At 47.0% G+C, this 16039-nt stretch overlaps 1 protein-coding gene across 1 annotated transcript in view; it reads right to left on the bottom strand.

The window, feature by feature from the left end:
- Window positions 1–3599: 3599 nt before the first annotated feature.
- Window positions 3600–16039, bottom strand: part of AGBL4 (AGBL carboxypeptidase 4) — a 1467493-nt gene continuing 1455053 nt past the window's right edge. Inside the window, exons 12-13 of the mRNA XM_070364879.1 lie at window positions 11240–11336; window positions 3600–4945 (exon numbers count right to left, since the gene is read on the bottom strand). Coding sequence (XP_070220980.1) covers window positions 4825–4945; window positions 11240–11336 — 218 coding nt within the window. The 3' untranslated portion in view covers window positions 3600–4824. The remainder of the gene's footprint in view (window positions 4946–11239; window positions 11337–16039) is intronic.

Below are 16039 nucleotides of genomic sequence, written 5' to 3'. Positions count from 1 at the left end.
GCTGAGCTGAGCCATGAGGGAAAGAATCTCTAATCTCAATGCCCTTAAATGGCTCAGGAGGTAGGACTCAGAGGAAATTTCTGGACAATGATTGAGGACACAGTGGGCTCAGCTTACACACTCCAGAGGAAAAGGGTGATACAAAACTTGAACTAGATTATCTGCCTGGGGTCAGTAACCCAGAGGGTGCCTGGAAGGGCCTTGTACCTTGCTGAGCTTCCAGGAATTCTGGAAGACCTAGAAGCTTCTGCATGTCAAGTGACAAATGACACCCTACCCTGTTGGAGTGCCCAGCAGGGACTCACACAGGTGTGTGGGAAGGAGAGATGGGAAGAAGGCAGGGTTAAGCAGTAGGTGCTAAAAATTTCCTGAAATCCTCACACATACACCCAGCCTGGAAACTTCCATGCTCCATTCCTCTCTCCCATCCCCTCCTACCTCTCAGTGAGGCCATGATTTACTTGTTAATCTGCTTTCACCTGTTTTCCTGTTTTGATCTGATTTTACCTGGAAACTAATGGAGAAGGTCCTGTGCAGAGTAGTAGGAAGAGAACTAGGATTGAATCCAGGTTCTCAGTAGCTATATGAATTTTAAAGAAACTATTTTACTTTTAGGGGTTCTTAATTTTCTCACCTGGGAAACGAGAAAGTGATACTTACCTCTAGGGGCTGCTGGGAGTATCCAATGAGGCAATCTATGCAAAAGCATCTGGCACAATGCTTGGCACACAGTAAATGTTCAATAAATATCTGGTGGGTGTATGAACTGATGCTCCACAAATGTTAATCACTCCAGACTTCCAAACTTGGCACTGCACTTACTACTTAGAAAAATGAGGAGTTGGGTCCTCTTAGGCAGGTCTCCAGTGTGTCATTGAATTACAGTTAAAGGACACAAACTCATCCTGTACCTTCCCCACCCCATTCAGGGGCAATGGGGAAAGCTCCCAGCGGAAAGCTCCCTGCTATTGCTGATGCTGTAAAGCAAATATCACCAGAGGCAGGTGACTCAGCCTCTGCTCTGGACCTCAGCACAAAGAATCGGGGTGGCCTCTGGCTTGTCTGCCACAGCTTCTGAAGATAAACTGACTGACCTCTGGGCCTGTGAACTAATACAGAGCAAGCCTGGCACTGTTTATGGAGATTTGTATGAAAGTCAGGCAGAGGCCCAGGGTGTCTCTCCACTCTCCTCCCTTCCTCGCTGCACTGTTGTCTCACCCTCCTCAGTACACTAATTTTGTAGCTGGTTCTACCCACTGTGCATCTAGCCTGAGAAGGAAGTGGGCAGACGAGAGAGGTTAGAGCGCCCCCTTCTGGGGCTGAGTGAGCTGGTAGCTTCTGGGTGGTTCACTGTCTTTCTGTGTTGGTGCTGTCCTCAACCTCAGTGCTGAAACTCTTCCCCTCTTAACCTGGGACCGTAGGTATAACCTGGTCCAAGAAAGCTACGGAGTTGCTGAGCAGGCTAAGGCCACAAAGAGGTCCACTGGCAACCCCTGGTTCCTTAGACTCAGCCTCCCTGCTCTACTTCTGTGGAGAAGCAGACACCCATTTTGCAAACATGTCCTACAGTTTTATAGTCATGTATTTTTCCCTCCTAAGGATTGCTAACTGTTAGCAGAGTCCATATTCTGTAATTTAGAGACATTTACTATCACTTGTTTAGTGTTAAGTGATACTTATTATACTGTAAACCCCATTGTTTGGCATTAGGAATGTAACCCCCATCTTATGTCATTTCTCTCCACAGTTATAGAGTAGGAAGTAATGCCACTGTTAATTCAGCATGCCTTAGAGGAAGAAAATGCCTGTCGTTCCTCCATGACAGATGTTCATTCAGATTCTGCTTGCATGCCTCTAGTGATGGGGAACTCTGTGTCTCTCAGGGACCTCATCCAGTGGTTGACAACTCTATTCACTAGAAGGTTTTCCTCACTTTTGAGCTGAAATTGTCTTACTGAGACTACTTCCCTGGATTTGGTTCTTACCCTTTGGCAACACAGAACAAGTTTGCTTTTTTTTCTGACAAAAAGAATATCCAAGATACTTTTTCAACTATTTAGATATTGTGATGTTGCTTTCCTTAACCTCCTCCCTCTCATTTTTCATCTCATGGATAAACAGCTCCTGTTTCCTTATCCATTTCCAATGGGAAGTGATTTGCAGACACCTTGTCATCCTGGTCACATCCAACTAACAGCTATCACTTAATGACCCATGTGCTGTGCTGAAGTGTCTCATGTGCTGTGCTGGGCTTAGTTGCTCAGTCATGTCTTACTCTTTGCAGCCATGGACTGTAGCCTGCCAGGCTCCTCTGTCCATGGGGATTCTCCAGGCAAGAATACTGGAGTGGGTTGCCATTCCCTCCTCCAGGGGATCTTCCCAACCCGGGAATTGAATTGGGGTCTCCTGCATTTCAGGCAGATTATTTACCAACTGAGCTACCAGGGAAGCCCCAATATCCCCCATAAAATCCCATTAAACCCACATACCTACTGTAATGAGGTAGACATAACTATCACCATGTTATAGGAATTAAGATTCAGAGAGGTTAAATAACTTACCCAAGATCACACAGATATTAAGAGACAGAATAAAGGTTTGAATGCAGAATTAGAATCCAGAGTCGCCTGACTCCAAAATTTTCTTTTAAACCAGTAGCATGCCTGAGCTTTTAAGACCTATGGTCCAATTAATCAATGCAGCTTTTCAGAAGTGCAGTTATATTTTCATAACTGAACATATCCTATTGATAAAAAGTTGATGAAAATAGCTAACTTTTTATGTCAATGAAGATTTGGTAAAATGGGTATCAGATCAGTTTACTTCCAGTAAAATGTAAATTGGAAAAGTACATGTGTGAGTGTATACTCAGTTGCTTCAGTCGTGTCTGACTCTGTGTGACTCTATGGACTGTAGCACCCCCCACCCCCCACCCCCAGGCTCCTCTGTCCATGGGGATTCTCCAGCCAAGAATTCTGGGGTAGTTTGCTATGCCCTCCTCCAGGGGATCTTCCTGACCCAGGGATCGAACTTGTGTCTCTTATGTCTCTTGCATTGGCAGGTGGGTTCTTTACTACTAGCACCACTTAGGAAGCTATGCCATAATTTAATATGCAGTATAAATCTATAAAATGAACGACCTAAGCACCAAAAAAAGTGGGGTCTAAATATGGTCACCTTATGAAAGCAATCTGGGCAGGGAAAAATAGATCTGGTCTATCATCTCTGATTTTATGCAATCTGCCTCTCCTTATGCCATCTCAAGAGATGCTCTTGTTTCTGAAAGGCCCGCCACAGTGTTGATTTGCATTGAGCTGGCTGCAGTCAAATAAACTCCCCAGGATTCTGCCACAGGAACGGCTGGAAAGTCAAGCCTTGACTGTCCTTCCTTACCTTGATGACAGAGTCCCTGACAGCAAAGTGAGGGTTACATCAAGTTGGGTCGACTTGCTGGTTCTTGAGGGAGGGAGAGACCTAGAGGAAGGTGCCAAGAATGCTCAGAGGAACAGAGAAGCTGCAGGAAGCACTTTATTTGTGTTCCTCTGGGCAACAAGAACCCAGGGGAGAACTGTATATACAACACAACATTTGTACCCAGCTAACATATGTTTTTTCTTTTTTTAATCATTTCTGAAAAGCAATAAGCAAAGGGAGAATAAGCTTTGCTCTCAATTTTTAACATACTTTGAAAATCTCCAATCCAAAGCAAAAGAATGCTAAACTGAAGCTTTGTGCTAAAGGCCCTATCTCCCCGGAGCCTCCCTTCCTCTCCCTATCTTCTAATCCTCATTTCCGGGAGGTCATTTTAATTAGCAGGCTGTCATGGTGACTCAGCCTGCTGCTTCACAGACAGGAAGTGAGCCAACTCCCCTGGACCCATTCATCATGCAAAGGCACTTTACTCTGTAGAAAAATGCACAGGGCAAGTGAGCTTGCCCTGCCTTGGGAATTGCCACGGTTGTTGTTTTACTTTATCAACCCCACCTGCCTCAGAGTGCATTCTTTTGTCTTTTGCATCTTCTGTACCTGACAGTCAGCCTCCTCCCCTCTATGGCAGAGTTTTCATATCCTCTTCTTCAGTGGTCAGTTTTGATCTCAGATCCTAGGATCTAGAGATCTTAACCATGAGAGAGACCTTCTGGAATGTGCAGCTAATACTTTTTGTTTTAGGAGCTAAGGTTTCAATGAAACTACCCAGGCCATACTGGGACATAGCTATTGGGACATAGCTCTTAGGGCAGTTCTCTGGAGTTGCATGCTCGGGTTTAGGGGAGTCAGGGAGCATGCAGCTCATAGATAAAGTGACTGTATGTTTAAGACCACTGTGAGCTCAAAAATTCTGACCCATTGTTACCAAAGGCGCATTTGTCTTTTGTTTTGTATGCGTTGATGGTATTGTTTTGGGTCAGCAAATATGGACACTGCATTTCTAAAACAGTAAACAACGTGGCCTAGTCTAAAAGGTATCTATAGTAACTGCACAACTTAGAACAGTCAAGGGGCTGGAAAGCACTGACTAGAGAAGAGATACGGGGGTTTTCTCTTCCTGTGAGGGTCTCTGTTGTGGAAATTAGCATCTGTACTCATCTGGTCTGAGTCTCCTATTTTGTTCCTGAGCCTTAAGCTGAAGGCTCACAATTGATTTTCAAATAGTAAAAAGGAAAATCGATGATGAAATTTCTCATTTTTCCCCCCTTCCCTTTCACTAGCTTATACATGTTCTCACAGTCATTATCTTGGAAACTAGAAAAGGGTGATTAATTTCATGGCCCAGCAGAAAATGCATGCTCTTGCCACCACAAGACCTCCCTGGATTCCACATCCTTAAAAAGAGTTTGAAGGGTCTTTGTGGTTCACTGAGCTCTTCTTGTCCCCTTTGCCGTTGGGGTGGTTGCTGGCCGGGCCCCGCAGGAGTGAGTGCTTGTAGGAAGGGGGTTTTCCTTTCCTGCAAAGGGGGAGATAACAGAAAGAGAGAAGAAAGAAGCACATATACACGCTGCATTGGAATCATCTGTGTGTATGTCTGTCTCCCCCACTGGACTGTGAGCCGTGCGTCCACCACTGGACTAGGAGCAGTGGCCTTGACTGCCTCATCTAGACATCTCAGCAACCCAGCCCAAGGCATGACTGAATGAATGACTCTTGGATGAATGGATGGGTTGTATCATTCTGGTTCTGGAGAAAACCTAACTGCCCTAAGGTTATAATACTTCCACATTTCTACCTTGATTCTAACTCATTCTATCCATTTCATGGTGGGCTGCGGATGAACACATAGACGAGCTATAGGTTGGCAGAGCCAGGGGCTTCATTCCCTTCGTAACCATCATGGGCTCCAGAGTCCCTTTATATTTCTCAGCATAACCTAATTATGGCATTTCATGGTGGGTCTGACTCCCCTACAAGCTCGGGAGCTCTCCAAAGGCAGAGATGTGTCTACTTTACCTCTGTATCTCAGTGCTCAGCACCCAGTGCAATACCCTTAACATTCTCTTCAACAGTTGTTCATTTTCTGTTCTGCTCCTGGTGGGCAGGAACCAAGTTTTATCTATGTTTGCATTTTTCTTCATATGGGGCCTTATTTATTACATTTTGAGTAATAAACTGATGTGCCATTCATTCAAGCATTGGACTACGATTTATATGCAGTGGAAAGACTGGCCAATCCAGAAAGAACTGAACTGAATTCTCAGGCTGGCTATAGGTGAGAGGTACGACCTTGAGCAAGTTACTTGAATTCTCTGAGCTTCGTTTACAAAATGAGGACAAAATATTCCAGTTTCAGGGTGATGTGACGTTAAATGAGACACTACAAATAAACACACCCAGTGTCTTCCTTTGCCTATTGTAACTTACAAAGGCATGCTGCCACGTGCTAGGTGTGGCCCAATGGACTCTGGAGGTGACAGAGGTGAATCTGACACTGATGTTGTCCTCAGGCTGCTTACAGTTTAGTAGAGGTCATAGTGGTGTGAAGTAACTACACAAAATAATAAATAATAAAGAACTACAACTCCTGGCAGAAAATGGTAATGCCACAAATATGGGAATCTCTTGGGCTGTTAGATTTAGGATTCAATAAGTGACTTCTTATAACCCATGCTGCTCTGATTCTGGAGTATCATTTCCTTCATTGCTGATGAGTCATGAATAGGATAAAGACAAGACCAGGTGGCAGCACACAAAAGGGACACCTCGCCCTCATGTAGCGCCTCAACCAGGAAGCCTCACAGACTAAGATTCCACGCTCATGACAGACCTTGCTAACACAGGAAGGTCATGTAGCGTGGTTGAGACACATCTAAGTCTTAGTACCCATCAACAGGCTGGAACACACACTTGGAATGTCATTTACAGGCGATGTGATCTTGAAGAAGTCCTTTCTCTTCTCTGGCCCACATTTCTTCTTTTGTAAAATAGTAGCGCCCATGTCGTTCCTGCATTCTAGGCTCTGGTGAATGAGGGCTGGGGAAGAGCTTTGCCCATTACAAGGTGCCATTCACGTGTCACTGAGAGTGTGGGTCTTTACTCCCAAAGGAAGCATGGGAAACAAGATGGATTGGTTTCTTTGGGGGTGACAGAGGGTGTGCAAGCCCAAGTATGATCACAGGTAGGGTGGTCCCAGGTAGATGGCGTGCATGAGGAGAAGGGTGTGTGATAGCCAGGGAGGAGTGTGGACATGCAAAATGACTGTGGGGTCCTTACAGAGGCAAAAAACATCCACAGCTCCAGATGGGGGCACAGAGAGAGGCATCAGCAGGCAAATCTCCCACCTATGGGCCCCACAGAGCTACTCCTCTTCCTACAGGGCCCCCTTCCACCTATCTAGACTCCCTCCTTTGGAAAGCCGACTCCCCAGAAAATAAGCTGCTCCCCTCCCTTGGTTCCCACAGCATGTTGGGCCTCATCTCTCAGCATGCCATTCTCTGGGGAGTTGGTGCCCAGCTGTTTTTCTCATAGGACTGTTAGTTTGATGCATCTGATTTTTCTCCATAATTCCTGAATAGTATGAAGTATGGCTTGAGGATTGTTTGATGAATTAAATGAACTATTAGTCCCATCTTTACCACCTCTACTGTCCTCAACATCCAGGCCTGTCATTACCTTATTTTGTGCCTTTTCAGCTTCTGCTTCCTGCCTTCTATGCCCTTTCCCCCAACCTGGAATGCCCCCCTCTCCTCCATTTCATCCACTTGAATTCTACATGTCCTTGGAAACCAAGTTTAAACCCCACTTCCTGCATGAAGCCTTCCTTGGGTACTCCTAAAGACTCCCAAATGTTTGCCAGCAGCAGTGGGAGAGTAATTTCTGGTGGGGTCTCACTTTTCTATAACACAAAAGTGTTGAAGTGGACGATTCTTAGGGGATGCTTCAGTTCTACCATTTCATAACTCACACATCCAGAGCTTATGTAGGACTTACTCCCAACTAGGCCTCGGATGTGCACTGAGGATACAGGAGTGATAAAATAGATCCTTAAGGAGCAATCCATCTAGTGGTGGAGTCAGACACACAAAGATGCCGTGACAATATGCTAGGGGATGTACCATGCACACATGTGTGCAAAATGCGGTTAGGGGTTCAGCAGAGAGAAGGAGCTCCATCTCCAGTGGAGAACAAGGACCAAGAAACAGAGATGCGATATCCAGACTGGGCTTTGAAAGATAAGCTGGCATTCTCCATCTAGAGACAGACAGGGAGAACATTCCAGAAAGAGGGAAAAGGATGAACATGGAGCAATGACTTACTTAATTGGGGGTATAAAGTTGTAGAAAGCAGGTAGGGGGAGACGGTGCTCACAGGGAAAGGTGTGTGCTAGGAAGCTGCATATGAAGTTTTCAATGAAGGCCAGGGCTTTGACCAGCAAGAGGAGGAACTGAAATGTTACTGAAGGTAATGGGGAACCATGGAGGTTTTTGAAAGAGGGCACGAGGTGCTAGGTAGCTGAGCACATTTATACGTTGCTTGGTATTGTTTCTGATCTTTGCATGTAGACATCCTTCTCCTCTGTGAACCTGGGCTCCTGATGGGCAAACATTATCTATGTTCCCCCAGCATCACGTTCAGGGCCTGCCACTTAGTGGGCTGCAGGGAGATGCAGAGCTGATGATTCCCACCCCTCCCCTGCACACAGGGACACATCCAACCACCCCCCCCGCCCCCCGCCCCGGTGGAGGCAGTCCTTCACTGTCACTGAGCCCGAGCCCACCTCACACTCAGGGGCCTGCCCACGCTCTGTGCTCAGCTTCATCTCCCCACAGAGGCTCACCTGCCTTGTCTAATTTGTATCCACCTTGATGGGACATTTTGTGTCCCTGTGGTTGAGATAAGCGTGGGGTCTCAGCTCTGGTCATCGCTGCCATGTCCCTGAGCCTGCACTCTCAGGCCCACAGCTTGTCCCTCTCCCAGGGACGCTGACAGGCTCCTACCAGCACATGGGTGGAAACTGACACAGTATAATTATCCATCGAGATGAGAGAAAACAAAGATTAATTCTGAGTCAAAATATGTAATTTGCCTTTGAAACTAGAACTGCTCTTTCATGTATGTTATTCAGTGCTTGGGTGGAAAATAATACGAAAATGGGGACATAGTCAAGTTCCAAATCAGAGCTGTGTATCCTCCTGAGATTTGTGTTTTCAAGAGTTGCTGACAAATTGAGAACTAGGTGATATTCAAAGTTTGATGAGGGAGAGATGTGGGGATTCGAGAGGGTGTTTATTCTATTCTTCTTAGGTGAAGGGTGGGTGCCTTTACTGTGAGTCCTCAAGGCTGTGAACTCCGAGGAAGGAGTCCTTCAGCTCTTCTCTAATGAGGGTTCCAAAGCTCAGCGCAGGGCCCTGAACTCCCCTGTAACCTTTAGGCCCAGTTTCAGGGTCCTGCCTCCCCCATCTTGAAGAACTCTTCACTAACTGATGCTCAGAGCATGAGGCTGGGGATTGGGATGGGGGGGCCTGGCTACCTAGCCCTGCCTGTGGCCAGTCCTGTCCACTTCTGGGGCCTTGGACGCTGTATCTGCACAATGGTGATCGTTACTCTGTGGATGTCAGTGCAACATGCAAAGCAAAGTGGGAAAGGATCAAGTTACTTTTATTTAGGCTGACAGAGGACCTGAAAGGGACAATCCCCAAATTAACTTGTAAATGAGATTCTATGAATTCTTTCGAGTTTATAAAAGTGAAGTCGCTCAGTCATGTCTGACTCTTTGCGACCCCAGGGACTGTAGTCTGCCAGGCTCCTCCATCCGTGGGAGTTTCTGAGCAAGAATACTGGAGTGGGTTGCCATTTCCTTCTCCAGGGGATCTTCCCAACCCAGGGATCGAATCTTTGTCTCCTCCACTGCAGGAAGACTCTTTTCTGTCTGAGCCACCAGGTAAGCTGCCAAATGCGCCTTCTAAAGGCTAATCCACCAGGATGGGGGTGAACAACTGAGACAGAGCATGAGTTTATAAAACTTTAAATTTTTAAGAACTCAACCCAGCAAGAATGATTTCTAAGGATGAACTGAGCACCTTGGTCTAGAGGTGAGCTCCTCAAGGTCAGGGTCATGCTTTAATCATTTATTTGTTCAAGCCTCCCCTTCCCCACTAGGGACTTGGCATAAAGTGTTGTTTTCCTAAGTGAATGAACGAAAGGATATATACATGCATCCATGCTCCATACAGCCTAGGCACTGTGGGAGAACAGAGAAGAAAAGACATGCTTCTTCTAAAGGCTAATCCACCAGGATGGGGGTGAACAACTGAGCTAGAGTACATTGTGGTGTAGACTCCTCGTGGAGCTGGGGCTCAGAGAGGAGGGACTCCCAACTGGATGGGATGTGGGTTCTGAGACATCAGCCAGCCCATCTAGATAAATCCAGGGACTTGCCCTAGGCTGTGATGAGCTGTCTGGAAATCTGGGCCTGTAGCACAGAAGCCCCAGGAGATGGAAACATTCATTGAGCACCTCCTGGCTGCCGGGCACCGGACCATGCTTGTATCTAATCTTTAAAACCACCCTTAGAGGTTGCTGTTATTACCCTCACTTTAGGAAGGCAGAAAGAGGTTTTACAAAGCCAAGAAATCTGTCTCACATCTCACGAGCTTGAGACAGAATTTGAACCTACACTGAGAGTGAGAAAGGCTTCCTGCTGGAGGTAGAGCTTAGCTGGACCTCAGTCCAGATTTGGAATAATAAACACCTAGGATCAAATCCTGCCTCTACAAAATGTCTTTGACCTCAGGCAATTTTCTTTACCTTTCTGAGCTTCCTTTTCCTCATTTGTAATATGAGGAAGAAATTATCTATGAGGAATGAATAAGACCATGTACAAAAAGTACTTGGCTTAGAAAAGAACAGTGATTAACATTGTTTTTGTTAATAACAGATTAGGGAGGAAGGTGCATCAGTACAAAGGCCCTGAGACAGCAAAGCATTTGGCCAAGGTCATGGGCAAGGTCAGTGGGAAGATTTGGTCTGGCAGGAACCTTTTAAGTTGATACCATTAAGTCCTTCAAGGAGGTTGGATCACTAGGCAAGTAGGAGATGAGTTCAAGGCATAGGGTAAGGCTGGCACATCCCAGATACCACTGGGTGTCCCTGCCCAAGTGCTCACTGGGCTCATAGCCAGCAGGCATGGGAATGTCCAGCGCTTAGGAAGGACACTCATCACCTGACCTTCTCTCTTCACCAGCCCAAAAAGCTGACCACAGCAGAGGACCTGAGGGGAAGCTTCTCGGGAGTGTGTCCTCTAAGCACTGAGCCTTTGCGTCTTGACAGCAGGGGACTATCATATGTACAGGGTACATACATGCCTGGCACTGTGCAGGGTTCTCTAACATCTCTTAATAGTCTTATAAGTGAGAATCACTGTCCCCACTTTACAGATGAAGAAATTGAAGAATCAGAGGTCTTATGAGCCCCAGTGACACAGGAATCCTAGAGGTTGAGCTGTCAGATGGAGTAGCACATGGATATACCCAGACCAGCTTGGAATAGTGGCTGGACTCAGCCTCCCAGCAACTCCCAGTCCTGTGGGTTCCCATGTTAGATCCAGAAATGTGACCACCACCTCACTGTCTCACCCCATAATGATACCCACAGGAAACTGTGCTGTGAAGCTCTTCGGACCCTGCAGTCTCAGTGGCAGGGCTGGGATCATCTTTCCCATGCTACCCAGGGCCAGACAGAGGCTAAAGGAAGCTTCCCCTGAACAACAAGTCAGTTAAGCAGGACACAAGCTCTGCTCAGCACTTACCGCAGCCTCGGCATGGGGATCGCCACTTTCTCGACCATGGGGTTCAGCCGGTAATAATCCAAAAATGTTCTCGCCACATTCCGCCCCAGCTTCATATCTGGAAGGGGTGGGGGGTGTTAAGGAGCAACTCTGAACTAGTAGGAAAAATGACAACAGTAACAAAACAGTGTCAGCTCTCATTCTTCTATGTGCTGCATGTACTGTCTTTTTGATTTTCACAAATCCTTAAATATCAGATACTATTATTTTCCTTCTTTTCCAGGTGAGAAAATTGAGGTGCGGAGAAGTTCAATAATGTGCTCAAGGTCATACAGCCTGGAAGGAGTCTTACTCTGAAGCCTGTGTTCAGAGATTTTAGAACCTACTGCATCCTTTTGGGAATCACTGGGCTTCCATGGTCTGCAAATCAGGTGGCTCAGGGGGAGGCAGATAAGCAAGACCCAAGGGCAAGAGACCTTTTGTTATATAGAGACCAGGGCCTGCTTGACCTTCAGGGACTAGGCATCTACCTTGGTAACCTTGTGGGCAATGATAAAACTTTCTCACCCTAAATAGTATCCCTGGTCTGCCTTGAAGCCTACCAGTAATTAATCCTTAGGGTAAGCACTTGTATCCTGTTAAATACAAACTCCCCAGGGAAGGGGAAAGGGTCAGTTCCATATTGACCAGTAACACTTTAGTATAAATTAGCACAACAGTCATCTATTCAACAACATGGAACATAGGCTCTGTGCACTATAGTTCGTATCTCTGGATGAGCTATTTCCTCCGCCTCACTTTTCTACAGCTAATTTGTAACCATCGGCTTTCCAATTAGGTGATGTCTCTTTAGTAAGGCACAATGCTCTTCTCTCAGGTCTCTGACTGGTGCTCTTTCCCTCTGCTCCTGTGGCTTCTGAACTGACTTCATACAAAGCACTTATCTTTTATCTCATGTCCCCCAGCTCTGAACATCCAGACCATCACCAACTCTTACCCAGGGGAACTTCTTTGTCTTCAGTTGGTCCAGCCTGGACCACCTGGCCTGGTCCAGCCAGTTGGTCCAGGCCTTACAGGGCCAACACACCTTCTCAGCCTCCAGACACCTCCATTTAGTCATCCCCTGCTGTCTTCCTAGAAAAGGCCAGCATCATCTTTTCCTTGAATCGCTGTCATCCTGTCCTAATGGCCTCCCAGCCATGAGGCTGCCTGCTTCTGCTCCATTTTCTATAAAGTTGCCGGTGGGGTGGGGTGAAAGGGTGGCTGTTCTAAAGCAGAGATCTGCCCACGTCATCCAACTGAGAGAAACCCTTCAGTGGCACCCAGTTGCTTTTAAAATTCAAATTTGGAACTTGATTTACTGGGTCCTTTGTAATTGGGTCTCAGTTTTATGCTTGCTGCCTCCTGCCTTCCACCCCTCAGCCTTTACATTCCAGTGATACTGAGCTTCTTTCACCTCCAGGCCTTTGTCCATTCCACTCCATCTTCCCAGACCACTCTCCCCTTTGCCCACAGGCCTGACAGGGCCAACACACCTTCTCAGCCTCCAGACACCTCCATTTAGTCGTCACTTCACTGGGACCATCTCGGCCACTACTCCATCCGGGGTCATGGAGCGGGCCAGCATATGTGAAACAGTCAAGCAAATTCTCACCCCTCACTTCAGGGTGTCTCCAGGCTGGGTTCGGACACAGCCCTGGACATGAACACCATGAACACCAGCCTTTATGGAGCACTTGCTATGTGCCTGGTACTGCACTGACCCTTTACTAGCACGTCATTTTAAACAACCCAGAGAGGAAGGCATTCCTACCTCCCTTTTGCTTTTGGAAGTTAAGAAACCTGTCCAAAGCTAAAAAACTGCCAATTGTAGACTTGAGACTCCAATCTGGGACTTTCTGATTCCAGAGCCGTGAACTTCCCTCCACTCTGGGCTGTTGCCCAGCTGGAAGGCACCTTTTCTGTCAAGGGCTGAGGCTCCCAGGCCAGTGCCTGATGGGAGAAGGGAAAACACTAGATGAGTTGTTTACAACAGTGAGATCTGCGGCTGCCACCTGCTTTCTTCCTCTGCTTGTGACCGCTCTTCTCTGTCCCCTTCGTTAAAAAGTTCACAACTTGAAAAGCCCTGGTGTTGGGCATAGGCTTTCTGACCAGCAGACCCCAGAGGCAGTCTCACTGCCAGGGCCTGCAGCAGTTCAGTCAGGCTCTAGTTGGCTTGAGGAAACTGAATCACCACTATGTGCATCGACAGTAAGAGCTACAGGAGCGCAGAGGAAGCGAGAGGTCCCCGTGGACCAGGCTGAAAGGCTGTAGCAGAAGTTTTGGAATCGAAAATTCCAAATTTGAATTTGAATTTGCATCTAATTCGAATCCTGGCTTGGCCACATGCTGTGTGTGGCAGATGGCACTTCCCAAAGATGTCTGCACAATGCCTCCCATCTCACCTGCCATCCTGTGGTGTGATCTTGACATTCCTTCCACTGGGAGGTGGAGTCTGTATCCTCTCTCTTTGAGCCCTGGTGGGCTTATAACTTACTTGCTACCTAAGGACTGGCAGGAGTGACACTGTGGGGCTTCTGAGAGGTCAGAAAAGCAGGTGTAACTCTCACTTTGCCTGCTGTAATGCCCCAGCTGGGGTTCTGAGCCTCCAGCAAGCAGTCTGACTGCCCTGAGGCCATCCTGCTCTGAGGAATCCCAAAACCAGCTCACAGAGGGTCTGCAGGCAGAGGCCCTGAGACTTTGGGGAAAGGCTACGTCAGAGAAAGACTCCTGGCCAGCCCACAGCCCCTCCAGCACTCTCCCGCTCCAGCTCCAGTTAGTATCTCATGGCTACTGCATCAAAGATGCCAAGCCAGACCCACTCAGCCTAACCCTTCCTAAATTTCTTACCCACAGAAAACAAGAGAGAATAACTATGGTTTTAAACATTAACTTTGGGGAAATTCGTTATGTAGCAGAAGGGAGCAAGAACACCGTGTGACCTTGCAGAAGTTCTCCCATCTCCCTGAACCTTCTTTTCTCACCTGTAAAACATGAATAACAATGCCTGCCTTGCAGGGTTGTGGTGGTGAGATAAGCAACCAGCCCATGGATGCTGACTAAGTAACTAAGTAAGTGCATGAATGTGGCCAGAGGGAAGCCTGAACCCTTCCTCCAGACCTGCAGTGACAGCCAGACTCACTCAGCCCCGGAGCAACCCTAGGAGATCTCCCTGTAGGTCAATTCTCCTGAGCTCTACAAGACAGAGGAGTTGGGCTGTTGCAGTCAAATGCCCCACTGTGAGCTGCTGATCATTTCAGACAAGCTCTGTTTAAAAGACAGTGTTTTAAAGGTGGGAATTGTCTGAGACAACCCTTTTTCTTTCCAACAATATTACATATTCCCTAAGCCCTGAGAGCCTCGCTCCAGTTATTTACTGCACTGGCCCTGCTGGAGCCAAGAAATGGGACGTGGGTGGGAGGAGGGAAGAGATTGATTGAACATTTTCAATTAAAACAGGCTGTCTTTGAACAAAGATTTAAGATCCAGGCAAGGAGAAAGCAATAACTCTCTTGGCTGGAACCTTCTCCAATCTATTGCAGAATTAAGAGAGAAAAAAAATTGGGGTGAAAACTCCCAACTCTTCACTGCCAACAAAAGCCTCAGAATGGCCTATAAGTTCAAAATGTCATGCTCCTCAGATTCTTCTATCGCTCCTGATGGGTTTCTAGCCAAGGGCAGGAGCAGATAGCAGGGGGGATCAGGACCCTGGAGTCAGAGAAACAGGAGTTGGCTGGACTTGTCCGAAAATCAGACTGACTAGGTGACTTTAAAGGGTGGGTGTCAATAGCTCCAGTACACGGTGGGACCCTTTAACAAATAATGAGGGTTGGCTTATTCACATTCATTTGTTTATTCATTCATTCTAATTTGGGGGTTCTTCCCAGGTATGTACTGCCATGAAAAAGGGCTGAGACTAGGTTAGATAAAGAGGAATTAGATGCAGTCTAGGAGAAGGCAATGGCACCCCACTCCAGTACTCTTGCCTGGAAAATCTCATGGACGGAGGAGCCTGGTAGGCTGTAGTCCATGGGGTTTCGAAGAGTTGGACACGACTGAGCGACTTCACTTTCACTTTTCATTTTCCTGCATTGGAGAAGGAAATGGCAACCCACTCCAGTGTTGTTGCCTGGAGAATCCCAGGGATGGGGGAGCCTGGTGGGCTGCCGTCTATGGGGTCGCACAGAGTCGGACACGACTGAAGTGACTTAGCAGTAGCAGAAGAGGCAAAGACTATGATGCTGGGAAAGATTGAGGGCAAGAGGAGAAGTGGGTGGAAGAGGATGAGATGGCTGGATGATATCACTGATTCAGTGGACATGAGTCTGAACAAACTCCAGGAGATAGTGAAGGACAGGGAAGCCTGGCATGCTGCAGTTCATGGGGTGGCAAAGAGTCGGACATGGCTTAGTGACTGAGCAACAGCAAGAAGACGATACTAACATATCCCAAATAGCTGCATTAATGAACAGGCTGTTGCATTGTCACCTTCACAAAAGCAACTACCACTTTTTCCTGGCACACCCTGCGCACCGTGCAGTGTGGTTATTTACTATTGACAGTCCCCATCACATCCCTGCGAGGCCAAAGCATAATTTGACACATATTTTACAGGAAACTGAAGAAAGGAGAGTCTGCATAATTGACCCAGAGTCTCGTGGCTAGAAAGTGATAGAAGTGGCATATGAACCTGAGTGTCTTTTTAACACCATGCATGTTTTCTCCTTTCATGAGTGTGGTCATAAATTCAAACACAAATTCTGCAGGCATATGGCAGATTTA

This window comes from Bos mutus, chromosome 3 (assembly GCF_027580195.1).
Source record: "Bos mutus isolate GX-2022 chromosome 3, NWIPB_WYAK_1.1, whole genome shotgun sequence".
NCBI classification, from domain to species: Eukaryota; Metazoa; Chordata; class Mammalia; order Artiodactyla; family Bovidae; genus Bos; species Bos mutus.
The sequence above is the reverse complement of the archived record's forward strand: the minus strand, read 5'-3'. Positions and strand labels throughout refer to the sequence as shown.